Source organism: Hyperoodon ampullatus (genome assembly GCF_949752795.1).
Source record: "Hyperoodon ampullatus genome assembly, chromosome: 10".
In the NCBI taxonomy this organism is placed as follows: Eukaryota; Metazoa; Chordata; class Mammalia; order Artiodactyla; family Ziphiidae; genus Hyperoodon; species Hyperoodon ampullatus.
Window position 1 is genome coordinate 63,535,743 of NC_136923.1, and position 24,073 is coordinate 63,559,815.

Sequence of the window (24,073 nt, forward strand, 5' to 3'; positions counted from 1 at the left end):
CTTTAAAATCCTAAGATTTTGGGTTTTGGGTTTTGGAAATGGAAATCAAGGCTTTAATCAAGCGAGGGGTTTTACTTTAGCAGTTTGGTGCTAACTCATTCATAATGTGTAAAGACAGCAGTTGCTTTAAACTGTTTTACACAATCTCTTCTTCCTGCCCTTCCCTCTTGCCTACTCACAGTTCCCCACTCCCAACTGCAAATGAATGAATGAGTGAATAAAGGGAGGAATGAATGAGTGAATAAAGGGATGAATGAATTAGTGAATAAAGGGATGAATGAATTAATGAATAAAGGGATGCATGAATGAGTGAATAAAGGAATAAATGAATGAATGAATAAAATTCTTTTTTCAGTTTAGATGATACGGGATGAAAGACAGTTTATTTCTCTCCCAAAGGCTCATGTTTATCCTTAAAAACAAAATCAAGTTTCCACTGAATACAAGTTCTTCTTTTTGATGCCAGATACTTGAGCATCTGGAAGAGTTAGATATTAGAGAGAAAGATAAGGCAATGTTATGGAAGTGAGTGCCTGGCTCTACCCGCAGTCATCCCTTCTGGAAATCACTTAAAAATCCTTTAATCTCAATGTATGGAGACTCAGCAGACACAAGACTCCATCTCTACTCAAGGCTCAAAATCTAAGAGTTGGGTTTCATTAGCCAGGATGGGTAAACACTGCAACACAGAACTCCACATTTTCTGTGCCTCAAAATCATCACAGGTGATTTCTTGCTCAAGTCCAGGTTGGGTGATTTGGCCATCAGTGAGCCAAAGTCTTTCTTCTTGTGGCACTGCCCTGCTCTAGGTCCTTGCTATTTAGAGAAGGGAGATAGAGACCAGGGGAAAGACATATCTACTTCTTACCACTTCCGGAGTGAAGTGACACATTTTGCTTTGCCCCATTGTCCAGAACTCACTCGAATGGTTCCACCGGATGTGAGTGTGTGCATGGTAGCCTCTACCAGAGAGACTTAACCTTCCTGTCACAGCTCTAGGCAGGCTCTTTTTCTGGATGATAGTAAAGTGTAAATCTAATTGGGCACTTTCAAGGACAAACTAACTAGGCAGATTAAAGAGAGGGCTGAATATGTAGTATTTGCTTCTCAATAAAACTTTGGAACAAAAAGTCTCATTGAATTCCACTTAAATACTTCTCTGGCTTCTCCTCCTGTCCAGTCCCAGTGAACATCAGGCTCTTTAGACTGGCATTCCCTGAGGACAGTCATTTCATCAGGTGGCCCTGACAAGTCAAAACCTAAGGCATCTCAGATTGCTAAAGTGTGTCTTAGGGTTGGTTCCACTGGTAGGTGAAAGAGATGGGAATGCCAACCTGCCCAACATTTGTTCAGGGCTACCTCCACCTGTAACCCTGATAGATAACCGGGATCATAGTCCTGCCAGATTAAGTACCAGGTCAGGCAAATTCTGATGAGATTTGGAAAGGAGCAGCAGTTTGGATAATTCTGAGGCTGGTGGACTTATTGAGGGATAGAAAGAACATTTTTAAAAAGAGTCAAGAAGCAGCTCTGTAGAAAGAAATGTAGAGAATAGGGCTCCTTTTTCACATTGCCTGGAGCTTACCCTTATTTCCAGAGAAATGCTCTATAGAAGCAGAGACTGGGAAAGGCTTAGTTTCTGGGGGGTGTCCATGTATTGAGATATAGGGATTCTGGGAGGGGTGGCTTTGTTTATTTGTGGTTGTTCTTTGTCATTGTAGTCACATGTAGTCACATGAGAATTATATGCCATGGGGGACAGGAAGCTTGATCTTTACTGTGAAAACTGTGCATTCTGGTGTGTTGAGGAAGGATGTGGAATATAATTAAGTCTGTATTTCTTCCAAGTAAATTTACAGGGGTAATTTTAGTGAGATGATCACATAATATGGTTCAAACACAGGCACATTAAACTAAAAGGGAATAGTATTAATTACCCTCGGACATCAGGTGTAAATCAAGACCACCTCAAACTAAAAGGGATGTATGGCCACCTTAATTTTATTTATTACTTTAATTTAATTTAATTTAATTTTATTTTATTTTTGGCTGTGTTGGGTCTTTGTTGCTGCACGCAGACTTTCTCTAGTTGCGGCGAGCGGGAGCTACTCCTTGTTGTGGTGCAGGTGCTTCTCACTGGGGTGGCTTCTCTTGTTGCAGAGCATGGGCTCTAAGTGCATGGGCTTCAGTAGTTGTGGTGCAAGGGTTCAGTAGTTATGGCTTGCAGGTTTTAGAGCACAGGCTCAGTAGTTGTGGTGCATGGGCTTAGTTGCTCCGTGGCATGTGGAATCTTCCCAGACCAGGGATCGAACCCATTTCCCCTGCATTGGCAGGCGGGTTCTTAACCACTACGCCACCAGGAAAGTCCCGAGGCCACCTTACTTTTAAGACAGTAATAATGAATTTATCTAACAGTCACCCTTTTGAGTATTTAACAGCCCTCACTTTAAGAAAATTTCATCTTCATTCCCAACCTACTGTTTCAATTAATTCCTGTGCTAAATGAAAAGCAACAGAAACACTAGTCTTTGTAGGGTAACACTTTACATAGTAAGTTAGAAAACTGCCCGTTAGTTTTTATATTCAAGGTTAAATATTCCCAGTGCTTTTTATCCTCTCTCACCCTTTCTGTAAGCTGCTATTTTAATTGCTTTGCAGACATTTTCTTAGTTCTCTGTCTCTTTAAATGAGGACCAACCAAATCCTGGGTGAGACAGGGGTATTTTAGACTGACTCCAATAGGTTACACTTTTGTCTAAGTGTCCTGTTGCTCACTTGTTCAGCTTGAGAATAGAAGATTGTGGAATGAATTAGGCACAGTCTTCAAGGTTATGAAGCACTGTTAAGTACAGTATGGATACCAGCTGTACTGTATTCAGGCAACATAATTTATTGAGTAACACCCTACACCCCCAGTCTACAGAGAACATTTAAGCAGGGCAAGATTTTGGCTTACAGGGAATGAACACACACACACACACGATGTGATTTAGGAAGGATCAGAAATTCAAACCACCCCTCACCAGCCTGCTCACAGCCTCAACATGAGAGCCACTTCTGGGGTTCGAGATAAAGCATCTCTAGATGAAATTGACCACCTGGAAAGGAAGGCATGTATAATAAAGCCATCAGTGAACCCATCAGCTGGGCTCAGAGCCCTCTCGGGAAGCACAATATAACGTTTTAATCAGCGTTGGGGCCGGGAGGGGTCAGTGTGTTAGCAAGTGCTGCCCTCAGTGGGAGAGAAGCCATCTAGAAATCCCCAAATGCAGAGCTGGGGATGCTGATGACAAATACTGTCCTGGAGGATGGAGATGCCCCAGGCAACCTGGCATGTGGCTTTGTTGCTGGGGGCTGGCCTGGAATTAGCTGTCATAAGAAGTGTGACCCAAGTGCGTGTGTGCCCTGGCTCTGGAGGGCATCCCCTAAAGTGGGAAACAGATTCAACACAGCCATATGGTACTTTCAAGCTTAGTAAATGGAAAAAAAATGCATCTTTTTATAAGACTATTTGGTATCAATTAGTAGATGCAGGTGAACTCTCAATTTTGGATGCTAGGGAGTAAAACAGAGCAAAATATTGGTGTTGTTAGGATGATTGAATTTAACTATGTAAAATGTGAGAAAGTTTCTTATGGGAAAATATTTAGTAGTATTCTGGGGGAAGTTAGAATGGAGTTTCATGGAGAAGCAGATTTTAAAATATATTTAACAATTTCTTTTTCTTATATTTGGGACTCTGTATTTTCGTCTTTTAAGTATTCTGACTTTATCTGAATTTTACATTGTCAAACGTCCAGAGAGAATCAGGTATAAGGTTCTTACCTGTCCTGCCCAGCCCAGTAAGACTGACTTTGTCAGGGTGAAGTGTTCTTGAACCCTCAAGGTCTCCTCTTCCATCTCTACCCAAACCATCCTAATCCACGCTGCCATCATCTCTCACCTGGATTATTGCTGTAACCTAATTTTTGCTCTCCTTGTTTCCACTCTGGCCTCCTTTAGCCTATTCTCAGTACGGCAGCCAGAAGAAGCCCAGTACAATGTCCCTTAGATCATTCCTCTCTTCCAAAGTCCTCCAGTCCTTTTCCATCAGCCTGTGACTGAGTCTTTATCTGGGCCTTCTCTGTACTTCTGGTCCCTTTATCTTTTTATTTTACTCCTTGCTTACTCTTCTTCCAGGTCTTGCAAGAACAGCTAATACATGAGATACATTTCCCATGTCAATTCAGTGAACATTGCACTGGCTGTTAGAAGGCTCTTTCCAAGGATGTCTGTAGAGCTATGCACTTACCCCCATCACCCACCTCCTTCAGTTTTTTTCTCAAAGCACACCTATTTATAGAAAATTGTAGCATGGCTCCTGTCACCCAAATTCCTCTTCCCCTTTTGCCTTGGTTTCTTTATAATACTTATCATTATATATTTTACTTTTTACTTTATTTAATTTTAATTAAAATTTTTTTAATTTAATTTTTATTTTATATTGGAGTATGGTTGATTTACAATGTTGTGTTAGTTTCAGGTGTACAGCAAAATGGTTCAGTTATACATATACATATATGCATTCTTTTTCAGATTCTTTTCCCATGTAGGTTATTAAAGAATATCAAGTAGATTTCCCTGTGCTATAGTCTAGGTCCTTGTTGGTTATCTATTTTCTATATAGTAGTGTGTATATGTTAATTCCAAACTCCTAATTTATCCCTCCCCAGACTTTTATTCCTTCTTCTTCTTCTTTTTTTTTTTTTGGCCGCAATCTCTAGGCTTCATGAAGGGTGTTTTGTCTGTTCTGTTCACTGCTATATTATAGAGCTCATCAAATGAATGGGCAAAAGAAAGCTCAGCTCATCATTACTCCCAGAATTCCATGGGGCCCTTAGTAAGTGGATACTGATAACTGTGATCACAGTTCTTCCCCTTCCAATTTAGAGAACCTCCCAGAGATTTGGCACACTCGTAGGTATTTGGACCCTCAGGGTCAAACTTTTTTTTTTTTTTTTGCGGTACGCGGGCCTCTCACTGTTGTGGCCTCTCCCGTTGCAGAGCACAGGCTCCAGACGCACAGGCTCAGCGGCCATGGCTCACGGGCCCAGCCGCTCCGCGGCATGTGGGGTCTTCCCGGACCAGGACAGGAACCCGTGTGCCCTGCATCGGCAGGCGGACTCTCAACCACTGCGCCACCAGGGAAGCCCAGGTGTCAAGACTCTTGATGAATTATCTTAATATATCAGAGCCAGTAATGCCAATGGAGACTTTCTACTCTACCCCACCCTGCCCTAGGGAGTCTGTTCAGCAGAAACATGGATATTCCTTTAAATCACAGGATATTGTGAACTTTAGAAAAGCAGTGGTCCAGGTGTTTGGCCCACTGTTCTTTGGTCGAAGCTTCCTCACCCCATTCAGCTCCCTTTCCAAGTGTTTTTGAAGGCTTCCTTTGCACAGTTTGAGTGCAAATAGTGATTCTAATTGTCTTCCTCAGAGTTTCTGGGAGCACTATGGATAGTGGATTTTTGTTAGTTTCCAAAGCTGTAATATAACTTCTGTGAACTCTGGTTGGATGAATCATACCTGTTTATTTATTCCACAAGTGTTCACTGGACATGGTGTGTATCCCAGGTGTTCTAATGACTGGGATACAGCAGTGGACCCTCAAGGGGCTGCTTGTCTAATAGGAAGAGATAGATGGTAGACAGTAGACAAATGAACAGATACATGTACAACATCCTAGGTGGTGATGAATGCTAGAATCATTATAAAGATTAAGGGTGAGAAAGTGGAGAGGAGTGTTGTTCTTGTGAATTTTTTTTTTCATATTATATTATGTAGACTTTTCAGAGAGCAGATGCCTGAAGGAAATGAGCCACAGAGATGTACAGGGGAAGAACAGTCCAGTGAGGGTGATGTAAAAGCCGAGGGGTTCAAGGGGCAGCAAGGAATTCAGTGTGGCCAGAGCTGGGGTGCAGGAGGGCTGGGCAAGGGGCTTAGGAAAGGGGTTCTGTGCAATGTCATGGAGGTAAGGATGGGATTTTTCTTTAATGGGAATGGGAAGTCATGGAGGGTACTGAACCAGAGGAGTGATGTGATTGGATTTCTGTTTTAAAAGAATAAGCCTTGGAGAGTGGGTGTCAAGAATACAGACAGACATAGAACCAACTCTCCACCATCCCACCCCTCCTTTTTTTGTCCTGGAATAGGAAACTAAGATCCAATTTGCTTGTTACCCCCTCAGATACTTTTTAGGCATCAGTCTACCACATAGAAGAATGTCCATTTTGTTATTTGGATCGATCTGTGTGCTTTGGGGATAGCTCATGTGTTACCACCCACTCTGGTGACAATCCTGTGTTTTCTACATCGATTAAATCTCTGCAGGTCCATCTGCTACGAAAAAAGTGGGAGGAGCAGACAGACCACTTATAAAGCTCTCCCAGTCATTCAGGGGAGAAGTGATTATTTTGAAGATAGAACATGGCTTGCTTGTTGATCTGATAAAGGGTATAAGAAGAAGAGGGGCGTCCAGGATGAGTCCATGTGTAGGCTGGTATTAGGGATTATCTTAGTCTGTTGGGGCAACTATCATAGAACACCATAGACTGGGCAGCTTGTAAACCACAGGAATTTTTCTCTTCTAGTTCTAGAGTCTGGAAGTCCAAGATCAAGGTGTTGGCAGATTTGGCGTCTGGTGAGGTCCTGCTTTCTAGTTGGTAGACAGTTGTCTTTGCACTGAGTCCTCACATGGTGGAAGTAGATTGGGAGCTCTCCAGGGTCTCTTCTATAAGAGTGCTAATCCCAGTCATGGAGATTCCAACTCTCATGACCCAATCACCTCCCCAAGTCTCTGCCTCCACCTGTTATCTCATTGGTGATTCGGTTTCAACATATGAATTTGTGGGGGTGGGTGGGGGAAACAAAAACATCCAGGCTATAGAAGCAGTTTAAAAGAAAAGATAGGCCATCTACTGAGATGGGGAAGCCTTCAGGGGGACAGGTTTCAGGAGAATTAACTAAGTTTTAGGTTTCGACATAAGTATTCTTGGACTTGAAAAAGTAGGGCCCCTGCCTGGGCTCCATGCCTCCATTGGCATAACTTTTACAAAACTGTCTGAAGTCCCACTCCACTGCTTTAGTTTTTCACAGTTTATTTCATATTTTGAATGTCCCGAATAGTATGGTTTCTGAAAATTCTGACAGATTTTGAGGTCAAGAATCTTTTCCATTCCATTAGCTTTAGTGACATTTAGAGTAATCAGTGTCCTCCAAGAATAATGACAAAATGAGTAATTGAGTTACTTTAAGGCATTGTGAAGTCTCTTTTGCACAAGGGTGTGGGTCCACTTAAACCGTGGTCTGTGGTATGAATGTCTAACCATCCATCTGCCAGCTCTGATTGCACAAAAAGATCTACATTAAAAAAATTGTAGATCTCCTATACCCCCAAACTACTCTTTGAAATTGAAATGAAGCTCCCTGGGGTGAAAGAAAAAGTTAAAATCTAGCTTGTGAAGAGGATAGAGGGCTTTTGGGGTACTCTTGCCTCTGAGCATATGATGCCAATCAGAATTATTCATGCATTTAATTTGCCTTTTAAATTCGTATTTTTTCCGTAAAAACATTTCCAACAAGTAAATAGCTGTGACCGCCATGCTCGTTTATGGCATCATGCTGCCAGGTTTTGAATATGAGCACTTATTTACCCTCATGATGAAGTGAGTGCCCCTCTGTTGCCTCTTAAAGGTTCAAACTGAGGTTGACATTGCCAAGTGGAACAGGATGGGTGGAGCTGGTGGTGTCAGCACTGGAGGTGGAGAAAATTGTTGGCGGGCTCCAGAATGGGATGATGTCTCCAAAGTGTTTGGAGCTCCTTGCTGAAAAGACCTTGAGTAATTTCCATGTATTATACGGGTTGTATAAGGTAATCTGCTCTGCTATCAACCATGAATCTTTTAATTGCACATTTTAAGCAAAGTAGGTCCATTTTAAAATGATAAATGGAATAATTTTAAGCTATCCTACCTTTCAAAATATTAGAAATACTTTCTGTGTCTTCAAATTAGCCTTAAGAAAGGCAAAAGATAAACATGGATCAGGTGTTAACCCCTCACCAAGCACTGTGGGAAATGCTTTATATTCACACCCTCATTTAATTTTCACAGAACAAAGGGCCAAGTGCCATTTGGCTCAGAGAAGAGTCAACTTCCCACTTTAAACAGAGGAGAATGAGGACAAGTAATTCAGTGATTTTCTTAGGTCTGAGCACCGGGACAATGTGGAGTCAGGTGATTTTTCTCCAGGATTTTTTTGCCACTACTCCGGCTGGCTTACTACACCTTCATTTTTTTTTTTTTTTTTTTTTTTTTGCGGTACGCGGGCTTCTCACTGCTGTGGCCTCTCCCGTTGCGGAGCACAGGCTCCGGATGCGCAGGCTCAGCGGCCATGGCTCACGGGCCCAGCCGCTCTGCGACATGTGGGATCTTCCCAGACTGGGGCACGAACCCATGTCCCCTGCATCGGCAGGCGGACTCGCAACCACTGCGCCACCAGGGAAGCCCTACACCTTCATTTTTAAGGGACTTCTGATATTTGCTTCAGTAGTGGTGTTAGAAACAAAGCTACTAGAGTAACTAAGGCTTTATTTTAGGAATGTCTTCACTAGAATAACACTTTTTAAATTTGATCTCCATCCCAAAATGGGCTTTCTTTTCTTTGACCAAGTTCTAGCATAGGGTCTTGCATATGTTAAGTGTCCAATCAAAATTAAGTGAGTGAATCAATGAACAAAAATTGATTGCTTGTATCTCTGATGAGTCTAATGGCTATTATAGGTACAGCACTAAGCTTGGCTTTGCCACAACTCTTTATAGCTATTATGATCTCCATTTCATAGAGGAGTGAAGGAAGTACATAGTGGTGAGAAGAACATTTCCATCACACCAGGGATGGTAAATAGATTTTTGTCTTGGGTGCTGGGTTCAATCATTGATAATTCTGGATGTCTGGAGCTAGATAGTGGTCCCTACCTGGACAGTAGTATCTAACTGATGGTATGTACCTGGATCGGAGATACTGCAGGAGAGGGCTATACTGCAAAGCCAGGAGCCCATACCAGGACCCATTGTGAGAAACTGCCATGTTTGATTTACCTTTTCCACTCTGAGTCTGAAATGGAGGAGTGGTCATATTCACGCCTGACATTTTTGGCTAATACAATGTCCTTTGGAGGTGGCTTTTCTATGGTATTCATCAGGCTGTTTGATGCTTTGAGTTCTGTATTGAGTACTGCAGTCATTTTTTTTTGTTTTGTTTGTTTTTGGATGCCTGCAGTAAAAAACAATGCCAAAGACCCCTGAATTACTTTTACAATTTTTTTTTTCTTTGCGGTACGCGGGCCTCTCACTGTTGCGGCCTCTCCCGTTGCGGAGCACAGGATCCGGACGCGCAGGCTCAGCAGCCATGGCTCACAGGCCCAGCCGCTCTGCAGCATGTGGTATCCTCCCGGACTGGGGCACAAACCCGCGTCCCCTGCATCGGCAGGCGGACCCTCAACCACTGCGCCACCAGGGAAGCCCACTTTTACAATTTCTTAATGCACACTGAGTAGCCTTTCATACTGTTAGAATTTTGATTAACTCTTCATTGATGTCGTGGAACGTTGTGACGTTCTGCAGAATGTCCAGATAGTTTAGACCCCTTGAAATATGCCACATGGTAGGAGAGTTATTATAGCCCTGGGAAAATTCTATAAACGTCTAATGTGGTTTGTCCCAAACAAATGGGAATTATTTATGGTCTCCTTTCCATCAGTTATAGAAAACAATGTGCTATCCCGAACAGTGGCTACATACATGTACCTGAGGCAGTGTTAATTTGTTTTTGCAAAGATACCACTACTGGCACCGAAGCTACAATTGGGGTTGAGTTTGGTAGCCCACTGTACTGGTGATTAAAGGGGGTTTATCAGAGAGCAGGAAAGTGGTTGCTAGGGGCTAGAGGGTGGGGGAAATAAGGAGAGGTTGGTAAAGCATAGAAACTTTCAGTTATAAGATGAATACTGTCTGAAAATCTAATGTGTAATGTATAACATGGTGACTGTAGTTGGTAACACTGTGTTATGTAATGGAAATTTGCTAAGAGGGTAGAACTTAAATATTCTTACCAAAAAAAGTGAGTAAATATGTGAGGTGATGGATGTTAACTTTATGGAGGAAATCCTTTCACAATGTATAAGTATAGCAAATCATCACAATATGTACTTTAAGTGTCTTAAAATTTTGGCAATTAAACCTCAAAAAAGCTGGAAAAATAAATGGATTTATGATGGGGTCATCACTTCTGCATCCTTTTCTTTAGATACTTGAGGATGGCAATAATCTCTGCCATTTCTCCAAGATCTCCCAAAATGCTTTTTGTTTTCTTTTTTTTTTCCTTTATTTTTCTTTTCTTTTCTTTCCTTTCCTTTTTTCTTTTTCTTTTCTTCTCTTTTCTCCCCTTCCCCCATCCCCTTTTCCTTCCTCCCTTCCTCCCTCCTTTCCATCCTGTCTTGGCTGAATGGGTGGAATGAACATTTTCAGAGGCTTCCACTTGCCCTTATGATAATGACAAAGACAACTCCCGTGATAGGTCTTATAAGGTCAAGGAATGAATGTATGGTTCAGGATGTTCCAACTATAAAATACGTCTATTCTAACTATACGTTCAGGGACTGGAAATGACCATGGGGACATAAGGGTCCAGGACTCCATATATGATGTGATCCCTCTACTCACCATTCTAACAAGGGAGCATAATGACACTTTGGGTCCCAATTATCAATGTTAACTTGGGCCCTGTGTCCAGGAGACTGTAATGTTTGGTATCCCCTTTGCATAGTGTGCATTTACTCAAGTAAGTGGCTGTAGGTACCTTTGGGAAGCATTAGATGGATTACTGTAAATAGTTGCTGTAGCAGTACAGGATCTGGGAATCTGGCTTTTTCTTCAGGCAGTTGGGTTTTGGTCTGAAAATTGACTCAAATACGGAAACCAGGCAAGGGAATTTTTATGGAGGCAGCTAACCTCAGCTAACTGCTCAACTACATCCTGGTTTATTTCACTTGTATAGATCAGCGTGCCTGGATCTGAAGACATTTCAGGCAGGATACTTCTGTTCCGGAGGCCAGTCTTGTGCACTGTAATGGTTCTAGCGGTATTCCCTGATCACTACCAGCTAGTTGACAGCAGTGCCCAGTGATTGTGACAATCAAACCTGTCTCCAGATGTTGCCATATGTCCCCTGTGAGGCAAAAGTACCCCCAGTAGTGTGTCTTCTAATAATCTTTAAACATTGCTGTAGGTTTCCGGGGAATGTTCATGTCAAAACTACTTCATGAATGAGAAGCAACTGAAAATAACCAGCAAGGTAGCTCCCAAATCCCATTTTAGAGACTGCTTCCTCAGTTCACTTCTGGCACCAATTTCCTTAGGTCTAGTTCCCAGAAAACAGTCTCAGATAAAGATTTGAGTTCAGGAAGTTGTTGCCCTTGATTTGGTACCTGTGGGGAAGTAAGAGCAGTAGGACCAGCAGAGGGAGGCCTGAGTCCATCCCTCACGCCTCTCCTAAGGTGAGTTGTACTCCCTCAGGCAAAGGAGCTGGGCTATTATGACCCTGCATCAACCACTCAGTGGATGATCATGGGGAGGGGACATGACTTGGGGTAAGGTGGATTTCTTTAGTTGAGGGCAATTCCTGACAAAGGGCTCAGTGAAATGGCATCGGCTGCCAAACCTCTAGCTTCTGGGAATGTCTCAGTCCTGAAAGGGGTATCTGAGCAGAACATCCATTAATAATAGAAATAAAAATTTCCAAAGATACAGACTTTACCTAACTTCACTAGCATATGGTAGTATCTCATCCACCTCTTATTCTGCCACCTTTAGCACACAACAGTTCATCAAATATCAAAAACTGTTTACACATCATGAGGTGTAAGACACCACACTTTATTATTTAGATCATCTGTTTTGGTGCTAGTGTATATAACCATGCAAATACTCATGCATTCCAATTGATTTTTACCAATCAGAAAATACATATTACGTAAAGGAGTGTTTTGATGGAGGGGCTTCATTAAGATCTGAAAAATTTTATTCAGAGTCTGAGTGGATTCTGTGGTTGGCTGAATAGGGTTATTGAAATTAATGCAAAGCATTATAAAGCTGAAAACTCATGGTATATCTATTATATGATTGCCCATTTTGTTATTGTTATACAACCAACATGGCATAATAAAAAAAGTCATGTAAAGCAATATAATGGCTTGTTGTTAATAATAACAACCCAAATTTAAATAACTATTTAGGACAATGAATTGTGTCTTCCTAACCAAATAATAAGCCAAGCTTCCCCAGCAGAAGCATTGCTGTACCATTTGGGAGTATAAACTCTAAAACTCTGACAAAATTATATATCCCAGTAGTTTTTTTTTTTTTTTAACTTTGTGATTATAAGGTCATGCTGCTTGTATAACTAGCTTAATATAGTTAGTAGCATTTTTATTTTAAACCGCTCTTTTCAGAAATTTATTCTAAAAATATTTCTGTGATGAAACTTGGTATCTTATATGACATACTGCATTTTATCCTCGGAGATTCAGCCTTTCCAAAAATATCCATATATTTTCAATCAATTTTACTGCTTCTGTGTTTGCAAAAAGCAAAGCAATCTTAGTGGTTTCATAAAAATTTTATTAGTGAAGACATTGAGGAAAAGGAAACTTTTCATACTTAAAGTATTTCAAGTCAAACATTTTCTTCTGATTTTCTAATTAACACTTTTATTACTATCCTAAACTTCAATTAAGTAATACTGATAATAGTCATGAAAAATCTATTTTTTTCCCATAGTTTATTTTTTTCTATTCTTAAGTTGCCTTCAATGCAGGAATAAATAATGGCATTTCTTGAAAGTAAATAATGTCAATAAAAGTCACCATTTAAAGAAATATAACTAGGTATGTGGGGGTCTTGTGCTCTATCAATACATGGAAGTTATTCTCTTTTGAACTTACAAGTTTATGTTAATGCTTCTATAGGATGGTTTATTGAATTCTCTCATTAAAAATTGCTATTCTTGATTTCGTCAATTTGTTTCTTCTCACATGTGTTTCATCTTATTTTTGTTTCTCTTATTCTATTACTATCTACATTTCATAAACTGTTTACAAAATCTATTTTAATATTCTCTATTTTCTGCTCTCATACACTATCTTATTTAAAATTCAGTTTTTTTTGTATTAAAACAATAATTAATGGATGATTATTAAATACATATGTATACATTTATTTCTCAAGACACATTTAAAAATGGAATTTATTTAATTAGGAAGTGAATTATGTGGCACAGATGTTAACAGCCTTCTTTTTTATTTTAATAAATAATTTTGGATGATTTTATATTGCCATCATTCTACTACATTTCAATCTGCCATATATGACAGAAGCCCCTTATATAATATTCTTATGCTTTATTGTGACTCCTCTTGATTTATTTAAGTGTTCATAAAAATTTATATATTTCCTGAGGGAATTCATATTTAATCATGTTATATATCTACACTAACACTCAGTACTAATTTTCCATCTGGTGCCAAGAACAAATATTAGTACACATACATACAGAGGATTGTTCACATTTTAGAACTTGCTTTTAATCTCTGTTAAAACATTGACCAAATGCATTTGGGAATGAAGTAGTGCACATTTTCTTTCTGGCTGTCCAATAATTGCTAAAAGGTAAGTGGATACCTTCCTTTACCTTTTGATTCAGGAAAATAAGGTGTGTTGTTCATGGAGTTTGACTTAGTCGTCTATTATAAATTAATTTTCACTTGGCTACAAATAAATTCTTCTTAAACTGTCAGAGATCGCCTTTGAATTGACCTTGGGGCACAGTTATTCTGAAAGAAAGGTTTCAGATATCAGCTTTGTTGATTCAGCCCTTCATCCCAGAAAAGCACCCAGGGAGAGAACCATCTTTAGACTGCTCCAGAGAACCAAGGTTCCTATGATAATGCTTTATGTGTTTCTGACTATGTTTCATTAAAAGATAAATTAATATCTAAGAAATAACAAATAGCACAATGTGGATGGTTTACCATTACTGCAAGATACACTATGTGCATATGTCAGATGAGATGGCAAAATGAGATTCTTTTGGAAAAGTGGAAATCTAATGCCCCCTAAAAAGTCAAATTTAATTTCAAAAGAAAAGCATGCAGTTTTCTGATTCAGACATTTCATCTGTGTAGTGGGAGCATTTGATTTGGTCACTGTAGCAGTTCTCCAGGTGAATACTGGCTATGAAACAGGGTATTTCAATATCCATAAAGACTTTTTTTACACATAGAATTACTCCTCAAGAAATGAACTGAGTAGAACATATAAAATTCTGTTTAGAAATTTCTACTGTGGATGTTATCATTTTCCTAGGGAAAAAGAAATCATGCTTGTAGAGTGAATAATGAGGAATCATATCTGTCACCACCTGGAGGGTTGATTGTATATATAGAAACCACCCATTATGGGAAACTATGCATATACACACATATATATGTGTATATGTATTATATAATACATATAAAACATACATAATATAATAACACACACACACACACTAAAGATTTCAGAGAAATTCCCATCAAAATATGCCTTCCATTTAATTTTATGTAAGATTGAAAAATGTGAGTTAAAGCAGCCCATTTATGTTCTGCATGAAAGAATGGTTCATTATTACTTTTTCAACCAAAGTTTTTTCAATAGTTGGTGATGTATTTAACCTCATCCTAAAGAAAACTAGAATAGGAGCCAGGGACCATAGTTAGGTAACCTTAGAAAGTCATTTAATCTCTCTTTCAGGCTGCCTACCCCACAGAGTAGCTCCACAGATGAAATGAAGATAGAAAAGTGCTTTGGAATAATAAAGCAACATATAAATGCAAGATAGTATTGCTTTGGTTGTTGCCCTGTGAAAGTGAACCATTAGAAATCTGATGCCAGATGTGGGCATACATTCAGCCATGTAACTTGGCTTTTTGAAACCCTCATTCTGGATAATACATCTTTTGTTGTTCACTAGTATCATACACTACTCCACATTAAACAGGATACAGTGAACTCAGTAACAGGGCTTTTATTGCCATAAAAATAAATTTAGACCAAAGACCTGTTTAAGGATGATGGTGCTTACTTCTGCAAACTAGAATGCAATTCCTTGGAACTTATAAGTCATTCATCAACTCTTATATATGCAATGTATAAGAACAGTGCCACATCCCCAATGACCCCCGTCCCAGAAGGTAACACACAGATCACTGTGACACTAAAATGTAATCTTGTTATGGGCAGAGATTTTTTGTGTGGTTGGATCATTTCCATATATCCAATAACTATAATAGTGGTGGCTAATAAGTGTAGTATTCAATATAAATGAAAGGTTAACCTTGCTTTTCTAAATTTTAGATGTGAATTTGTTCATTCATTCATTCATTCATTCATTCAACAAACAGTGTTAATTAAGCACTTAGTATATGTCCATCCTGAAAGTTTAAAATGAAAAATGGCAAACAGGCAGGCAAAGAAGTAATTACAGATCTATTTTAACGTAAGTCTCTACAAAGTGTTATTGGGTCATAGAAATGAAACTATGGTTGACTCTTGAACAACAGGGTCTGAACTGTGGGGTTCTACTTATATGTGGGCTTTTTTCAATAGTAAATTCTGCAGTGCTACCTGATGGGACGTGCGGTTGGTTGAATCTGCAGGTGTGGAACCACTTGTAGGGAGGAACTGTGGAAGGGAAGGAGTTGGGTATACATGGAAGGCTGACTGTAAGTTACACACAGATTTTCGACTGCACAGAGGGCTGGCACCCTTAACCCCTGTGTTGTTCAAGGGTCAACTGTACTTAATTCTATATGGGGAGGTCAGAAAAGTCTTGAGTAGATGACAGATTGAATCTTGGTTAATGAGTAAGCATTTTGATTGAGGACGGTAATTAATGTAATCATAGTGTTGAGAAATGATTCTTCATGGGTGTCTCACATTTTTGCATATTCTACTAGTTCCTTTGGAAATATCTTTCCAAGGTGTTTGTGTAGCAGATGGCCTTGGGTGATAGTAGTGTGTCCTTTTGAAGCAAAGGGCAGATGTGCTTGTTACCCCTTATGAAATGTTCAGGTTCCCCAAACACCGTCCCTGCAATGCTTAGGGAACTGGTACAAGAACTGTTGGTGCTCTGGCTACTGCTATTAAGGCGAGTAGTAAAGCCTCTTGTCTCTGATTCAAGAGTCGCATATCTTCTGCCAGCAGCCAGAACACTGTGGCAGGGTTACTTATTACTTAGTATGTAGGGTAAAATCTCAGCCCTTCACAGGTTTGACAGTTTTGTTGATGAAGATGGAATGTTGAGAGAGACACTTCCTGGAAAAGGAAGAATGAGGGCTTTTCAGGTGGTTAAAGGGATTTGAGGGAAGTCCATGGGTATTGGTAACAAACATGCTGCCCAGATTTTAGTCAACTGAGCAACAAATGGTCCTCTGCTTTATTGTCTATTAAAGATGAGGAATTGGGAAAGATGGTTCCATGATTTCAGGGAAGTAGGTTCAAAGACTGAGTGGTGCCCTTGTTGTGCTAACTCTTCTCAGAGATGGGGAACTTCCTTGGAGATCTGCTGGTCAGCCTCAGGTCCATCCATTGTGAAAAGTAGCACTAAGATGAGTCCTGGGTGGGCTGAAGGTTCTTTTCTCTCTGTCCATCAATAATTACTGGGAGTTGGGCTTCCCTGGTGGCACAGTGGTTGAGAGTCCGCCTGCCGATGCAGGGGAAACAGGTTTGTGCCCCGGTCAGGGAAGATCCCACATGCCACGGAGCAGCTATGCCCGTGAGCCATGGCCGCTGAGCCTGCGCGTCTGGAGCCTGTGCTCCGCAACGGGAGAGACCACAACAGTGAGAGACCCATGTACTGGAAAAAAAAAAAAATTACTGGGAGTGTAGAAGGAAGAAATTTGGCCAGCATTATTGGAAGAAGCTAGGTGAATCATAAGAGCTTTGATTGGTTGAGTTGGGAGGTGATGGGATGGGATAATTAATGCTTGCTAATAAGGAATAACAGTAGCTGGACCTTCTTAGCCCATCCAGCAGTCTGTCCTCCGTAACTTAATACAACTAGAGATGGCAGCAAAAGGTCTGCCGTGAGTCTTGGCTACTATACAGAAATTTTGGGGAGATTTCACTGGGATGGACAAACTCCTATGTGAGGAGCCATAGGTGAGTCATTGACTAGTATGTGGGGTACTCCTGCCCCAGGTTATGTATAAGGTGCTGAAAAGCAACCCACTAGAGAATGAGAAAGGACCCAAAGAATTGTAGATGAATTTCAGAGTCAACCTTGCTACCTTGCAAGACTCCCTTAGTCCTTGTATTGTAACTGGATGAAGACTTAAGAGATGGTATCTTGACAATGGAGCATGTGCAAGTTTAGCACTTGACAGCCAGAGGGGGGGAGAAAAAAAACAGTGATCCTGCTGGAAACCAACACAGCTATGGACGCTAAGGCCAGGGGTTCCCAAGGTTAAAATAGATGGCGTCAGGAATGATTATTTTTGCTGCCTGATACAGGGCTTTGTGTGGAACAAAGACATTACAAGTTAATTGGATTGAGCCAGTGGGCAGTTGTTGTGCTGATTGCTCTCTTCTGCATCCCCTCATCTTTCCCAACCTTCCTCCTTCAGCTGTTTAAGGAAAAAAATGATTACTCGTGCATGGAGATCATCCATCCGAGTGTGCCGGGGAGTGGTGGGGAGAGCAAGGACTCTAACCTTCCTGGTTCTGTCTGATAAAGGCATCCAAGTCACCATCCTATCAGTCCCATGGGGGTGGGAGTCCTGATTCAATTGATGGGGTTGGACAGTGTTCTCAGTGGGACAGGGGACCTGACGTAGCCTTGTGGGTGGGGCCTTCATGACAAATACACTCTCCTGTTGTTGCTTGCATGTCTGAATGTATAGTAAAAACTGATGTGTGCTGTGATTGTAATTCTCTGTCCCATAAGTGCCAGAGGGTATCATCTCAATGGGAAGAGCTGCATGTAGTGAAGTGAACATAACTCTGGGGGTCCCCAAATCCTCCTGACCTCTTTGATCTCTAAGTCTCTGTGACTGGTGATTTTGCAAATTTGAGCTTCTGTCAAAGTCAGGCAGCCTCTACCTGGTGGCACTTTGGGGGGTTGTGGATCCCTTACTGCCATGACACAGCCATCCAAGTCTCTTAAAAATCAGCTGTTGGCTTGTCTTGGAGCTCTTTTTGAAACTGGACACCTGAGTTAGGGAAGCTGTTGTGACTCTCTGGCCCCTATTTCCATTTTGGGGGTTCAACTTGGAGTCAATGACTAACGAGGTTGGACATTTTCAACAGGTCACACTAATCAAATGGAAATTGTATATTCGAGAAAGTGGTTGGCCTGTCCCCAGTGCAATCTCAGCTTTACCCACAAAAATTAACCCTTGCCCTCTGTTGCCTGTTCCACTGCCTGGAACAAAGCTACCGGCTCAGTGGGGGCCCTTCTCTTCACAGTGCTTTTCTTAGCCTGGTTGGATGATGTTTTGGCCGAACTGAAATCTGATGATGACCACTGGGCTCCTGCAGTTGTAAAACCTCTCCAGCTGCCATGCAGAACTGAAAGGGGATGTGATTGCTCTACTTGTCCAACAGAACTTGAGGCCATTGCCATGTTTTTATTGACTCTTGGGTCGGGGTCATTGGCCTAGCTTATTTGTCTGCCATTTGGGAAACTGTAGACTAAGATATTAAAGACACCTTTTGGGGGAGGCTATGAATTATGGCAATAAATTATGGCTGCTGGTGGATCATCTGAAGCCCATACTCTGATGAGGCACACTGGAATCACGCTGTGGATCAAGCCTCCATCACCTATATTGTCACTGTTGCTGCCTAGATAAATCATAACATTGAACATGGTAACACATCCACCATCATAAAATAGGCACAAAGTAAACAACGCTGAGCTTCTGATACAGAGGCAACTACAGTATAGGATTCGTTCTGCTGGTTGGATCCAGAACCCTGGGGAGGAGTGGCATGGCAGAAGTCAATATTGCAGGTTGGCCTTCTCCTGCTCCTTGAAGATCTGTTGAGAGTAGCCTTAATTAAATGTTTTCTGAGATAAAAATGAGTGGATTTGGTTCCAGCCTCTGTTCGTTAATCAGAGGGGCCAACAGAGTGGTTTACTGGTAGGAAAATTTGCCATAACCCAGGATGGTGTAAAAATGAACCGTGGATATTATTGGGAAATAATTCTCCATGAGTTTATTGAATTTCTGTATTTCTTGCAAACAGAGGCATAATTACCTTTGTTCCAGACAATCTTTTCAAGGATTTTTTTAATGCAAAATAGTTTTGAATGATAGAACTAGTGTCTCCTTCTGGAGCCAAGGGGAACTGTCTTTCTCTCAGATCAAAGGCAGGCATACTCATGGTCAAGCATGATAAACATAGTGTCTACCTCTGTCACCAAGGAACGATATGCGTACTGCCCATTAGCAAAGGTTCAAGGTCCCTGTGCTTGGGGTTCCTTTCCTATAATGCAACCCATTGTCTGGGCAAGCATTGTATGGTCCTCTTTTTTTCCTGGGAGTTGGGGCTTGGGGAACCAGCACAAATCCTGATTTTCTAGCTACTGCTGTTGCTGTGAGTGATAAGCCTTTTTTCCCTTCTCTGACCAATGAGTCTGTGTCTTCCACCAGCATCCATGGCAGGCTCACTTGTTAGCTTGAAAGTAGGGTAAAACTTCAGACCCTTCATCATTTTTCACAATTAGGAGCTATAAAAGATATACCTATACTCTCAATGGTGTAAAAGAGTTGACATTTATTTTCATCTCTATGAGGGACAAAATAATTGTTTCTTATAGGCATGAAATTCTTATTAAAGCAGTGATTCTGGTGTAGGTTCCTTCAATTTTTTTTTTTTTTTGTCTTTATCACCTTCCAAGTCTGCCATACTCATCTGCATCAAGCTGGCTAGATGGGAAAGAGCATGGAAGCATGTGCATGGGATATTTTCATGGGCCAAGACTAAAAGCAGTACATAGTATTCACATTCATGTTCCATCAACTGGAACTTGTTCAAACGTAACTCTTAGGGGAGAAATGAGGTCAGGTCCTGTGTCTGCGAAGAAGAGAAAAGGTTTTGGTGGAAAGTTTTCCCCACAGATAGAAGCTATTTCCAACCAATAGTAACTTCATGTCTACAGTCGTGAAAGTGGGCAGGACATGACTTTATCATGACTAAAATCACAGGATGCATGAAGTAGAGTGCGGTAGAAGGTGAGAGGCTAGTCATGAATCATCTTTTACCTTAGGTTGATAGATCTCTCCAAAGGTGACTGGTAGATTCTGAAGCATTTTAATCATGGAAAAACAAAATTAAGGAGAATACTTAGGAAGCTACAGCAATAGACTAAGTAGAAAAGGATGACAATTTAAATAAAGCCAGTGACAAAAGAGATTCACTAATACAATCAACAAACAATTATTAAGTGCAAGCTAAGTGTTGGGTGTTGGGTATATGCCAAAATAGAACCAGTAATAAAGATACCAATTAGGTACCAATTAGATATAAGTGGTAAGAGAGATGGAATTGGATATTAGGTGGTGGGAGAATATCTGAGGAGAGGAATGAGGCAAGGAAATCATGAGATCAGTTTTGCATCACTGAATTCTATGTGCTTTTACAACATTTAAGTGGATTTGCTCAGTAGGCATTGCATTATTTATGTAAAGCTGAAGTTGCTTAGAAACGTCAATACAGAGATAGTAATGCCCAGAATGACACTGAAAATACCAAGATAGGGCTCTCACATCACACATACTCAACAAGTATGTATTGACTTTATTTATATATTTTTTTATATGCTGTTTAAAGGGAAACTTGTTACTCTTTGAACTTACTGAACACATTATAACTTTCTTCTGATTTCTTGGGTATTCAGATAGAGGGAATACAGACCCATGACTAGAAGACAAAATGGGAGTGTTAGGTTCAAGAAGAAATGTAAAATAATATCAAGTAAGCACATATTCTGCTTTGACTTAAATGACTATAATTAGTGGGAGATTACACTTTAATTTCTTCAGATTGTTACTTCTGCCAGCTATACCAGTGATGCAGAGGAAGGGCCCAAGCTCTTTAATTGTACTCAGCATATTGTTATTACCTTAAAAAACACTATGTTCCTTTTTTGGGGTTAATCACTGCTGTTTAATAAAGTAGTATTCTTCATCTATGTATATTCCAAGCTAATTGCTGTTGAAAATAAGTTTCAGAAAACAAGCAGTGATAATGGGACCACATGGCTTAAGATTGCCTAGTTTTGTTTTTGTTTTTTCATCCCTGAAGTTTTAGGACTGGAGGTAATAAGAAAGAGGAGTGAGCTTCTCTTTTTTACTCTGCCTTCCCATGCCATCCCTCTACTTTATTGCCTGGTTGAAATGATGGCCACCCTGTAAATAAGGCATGATTTCATGATTGTCATCCAAAACTGAGCCTAAAGCTGAGGAACTCCATGTGTCCTCGCTCAAACCTCCACCTTCCCAACTGCATGCATCACAGCCTGCTCAGGATATGCAGAGATGAGAATTCTTTTCCTTCTCAGTTAATTTTTGCTTATTGAATTGCCTGGTTTCATGGAAATTGTGGAGGGTGGCATGTAAACATTGTAACAGGGACCATCTGGGTTCCTTTGCTGAGTCAGCACAGAATGCTAATAAAACCAGGTAACAGCTATGGACCCAAGAATGGGCAGGGAGCATTGTGCTGTGTGATGGAAACAAACTGGGTCGTGCATCCAAAATAGCCACCTTATCGGTGTGTGCCTGTGATTGTTACAAGGACAGGGTGAGACAATGCAAATTGGTCAGCCCAGAGTCATCATCCTTTATGAAAGGCAAGACAAAAAAATAACTTTGAAGTACAGGTCATGCTGATCTGGGTCAGTTCCATCAGCTATCCATTAGAAGACCTTGATGATTGATTACCCACACTTAACTGGGCTCAGAGATACCAGGAGGTTATGTTTGTCCAGTCTGGAAAGATGTAGCCTACTGCCGATTTTAACTGCAATATGAAGTTGAGAAAGTCAGTTTCAATTTTTCCTGTTTCAAACTAGTGTCCTTCTAAACATGACGTGACCATAATACTTAGTTTAGGAACAGAGGGGAATATCAAGGATTATGTCCTCCTGGGGGGAGTTTGTCTTTTAGGAAGCTGTGTTTAGGTGCTGGTTGTGCTGTGTGACACAGACAAGAAATAAACAACACATTTTATTCTCTGACACAGGCAAGAAAACTGAATTCACACTTGGCAAGTTCAGGGTATGGCATCTGGATGACTGTGCCTGGTAGAAGTCTGTTAATACAAAGATCTAATTTTTTAATGAACTCTAACAATGGTACGTTTATCATCACGCATAGAATTACTCAGCAGATTGTCTCTTTAGATCCTGAGTAAGTCACCTTCTCCGCAGTTTTATCTTTGAAATTCATCTTTTAGATTTTAATCATAATTAGACTGAATATCACTGGCTTGTAAAAAAAATGACCTCATGTTGCTAATAACATAAACTTGGTATTTGGATTATATCATTATATTAATTTCTTACCTTTCTTAACTTTCCAGGGTGAGAACATAATCCAACAAAGTGAAATTGTTTAACTTTTCAAATAAACAAGTTTGATGATCTGTTATCTCTTTTTCTTGCCTTGTATTTTTCATTTTAGGAATCATCCCAGCCATCTGGACTCCCTGAATATGTTAAAATAGTAGAAGTTGGACCTAGAGATGGATTGCAGAATGAAAAGGTAACTTGATATTAATTTTACACATTTATTTAAAAATGCTAAATCTAAATATTTATTGAGTCTAAAGACATATGGATTTCATATATTAGATGATTACATTTGTTATTAGTTGGTACTTGAATTTATAAATCTTAAATAGTATTTGCTCTCAGTTAGGAATTAATTTTCTATTTATGTTTCAATAAATAATTTATGCAAATTGCTTATAATTCTTAATGTTTTCTTAGATTATAGTTCCTACGGATACAAAAATTGAATTTATCAATCAACTTTCCCAAACTGGCTTGCCTGTAATAGAAGTGACAAGCTTTGTGTCTTCCCGATGGATACCACAGGTATGCAAATCCATAATTCCTTAACTAGATTCTTAATTCAACATTGACAAGATTTAGTGAACAGTGTGATATACATTGTGATATTAACTTGATATATTTTGTAAGAGCATAGAAAATTAGTAATTATTAGCCCATGCATTAAGATACGATTAAAGGAAAACTTCTTTTATGAAATATATAAATTAAGTCCTAAAAAGTTATTTGGACTTAGTTGTTAAAAAGTTATTTGGAACTCCATCCTAAACCTGCAAGAGTGTATGATCTGATATAGTGAGTAGAGGCTAAGACTCTTAATAACAGTTTAGGGTCCTGTCCTCCATTTACCATTTTACTGACTTTATGAGTGATCTGAGTATATCCAGGTGATTTATCTTTTTTGTCTGTTAGAAGGAAGTAATGCTGAGTGTTGCCTGATACCTTCCCCATTATAATCCTATTTTAAGACGTGAGAAATGTAGATATGCTCTCTTTTTTTAATGCTTATATTTGCTAGAGGGTTATATATATTCATATATATTGATGAAAGTATACACATTCATCAAAGACAAGGAAAAGGTAGTCATCCAGAATCTTCTCTTGAAGAGGATAGAGCCTTATCCAGAGTTGTCTGGCATATGGCAGCAATCATCACTTCTGAGACTTGGCCCTGATTTTTGAAACGTGATTAATAATTAGCAAACAGTGACCCCCACCACCACTCCCTTCCCAATCCAATTCTCATTCCCTGGATCTCTGGATTCCTTGGACCCTGTTCTCATTCCTTGGATCTTTCAGTCTCTGCCCAGCACTTAACTTCACTGATTATTTCTTCATGTGATTCCCTTGGTTTCCT

The 24,073-nt window shown here is 40.0% G+C and overlaps 1 protein-coding gene across 6 annotated transcripts in view; it reads left to right on the forward strand.

Annotated features, from left to right (window-relative positions):
- HMGCLL1 (3-hydroxy-3-methylglutaryl-CoA lyase like 1) overlaps positions 1-24,073 on the forward strand; it is a gene marked incomplete at both ends in the record, with an annotated part of 136,236 nt that overhangs the window by 18,910 nt on the left and 93,253 nt on the right. For 4 of the 6 annotated variants that reach the window (XM_079713016.1, XM_079713018.1, XM_079713017.1 and 1 more), the window contains 2 exons: positions 22,826-22,906; positions 23,134-23,241. The exons of the other annotated variants lie outside the window; for them this stretch is intronic. In XM_079713016.1, coding sequence (XP_079569142.1) covers positions 22,826-22,906; positions 23,134-23,241 — 189 coding nt within the window. The remainder of the gene's footprint in view (positions 1-22,825; positions 22,907-23,133; positions 23,242-24,073) is intronic. 6 annotated transcript variants of the gene reach the window in all.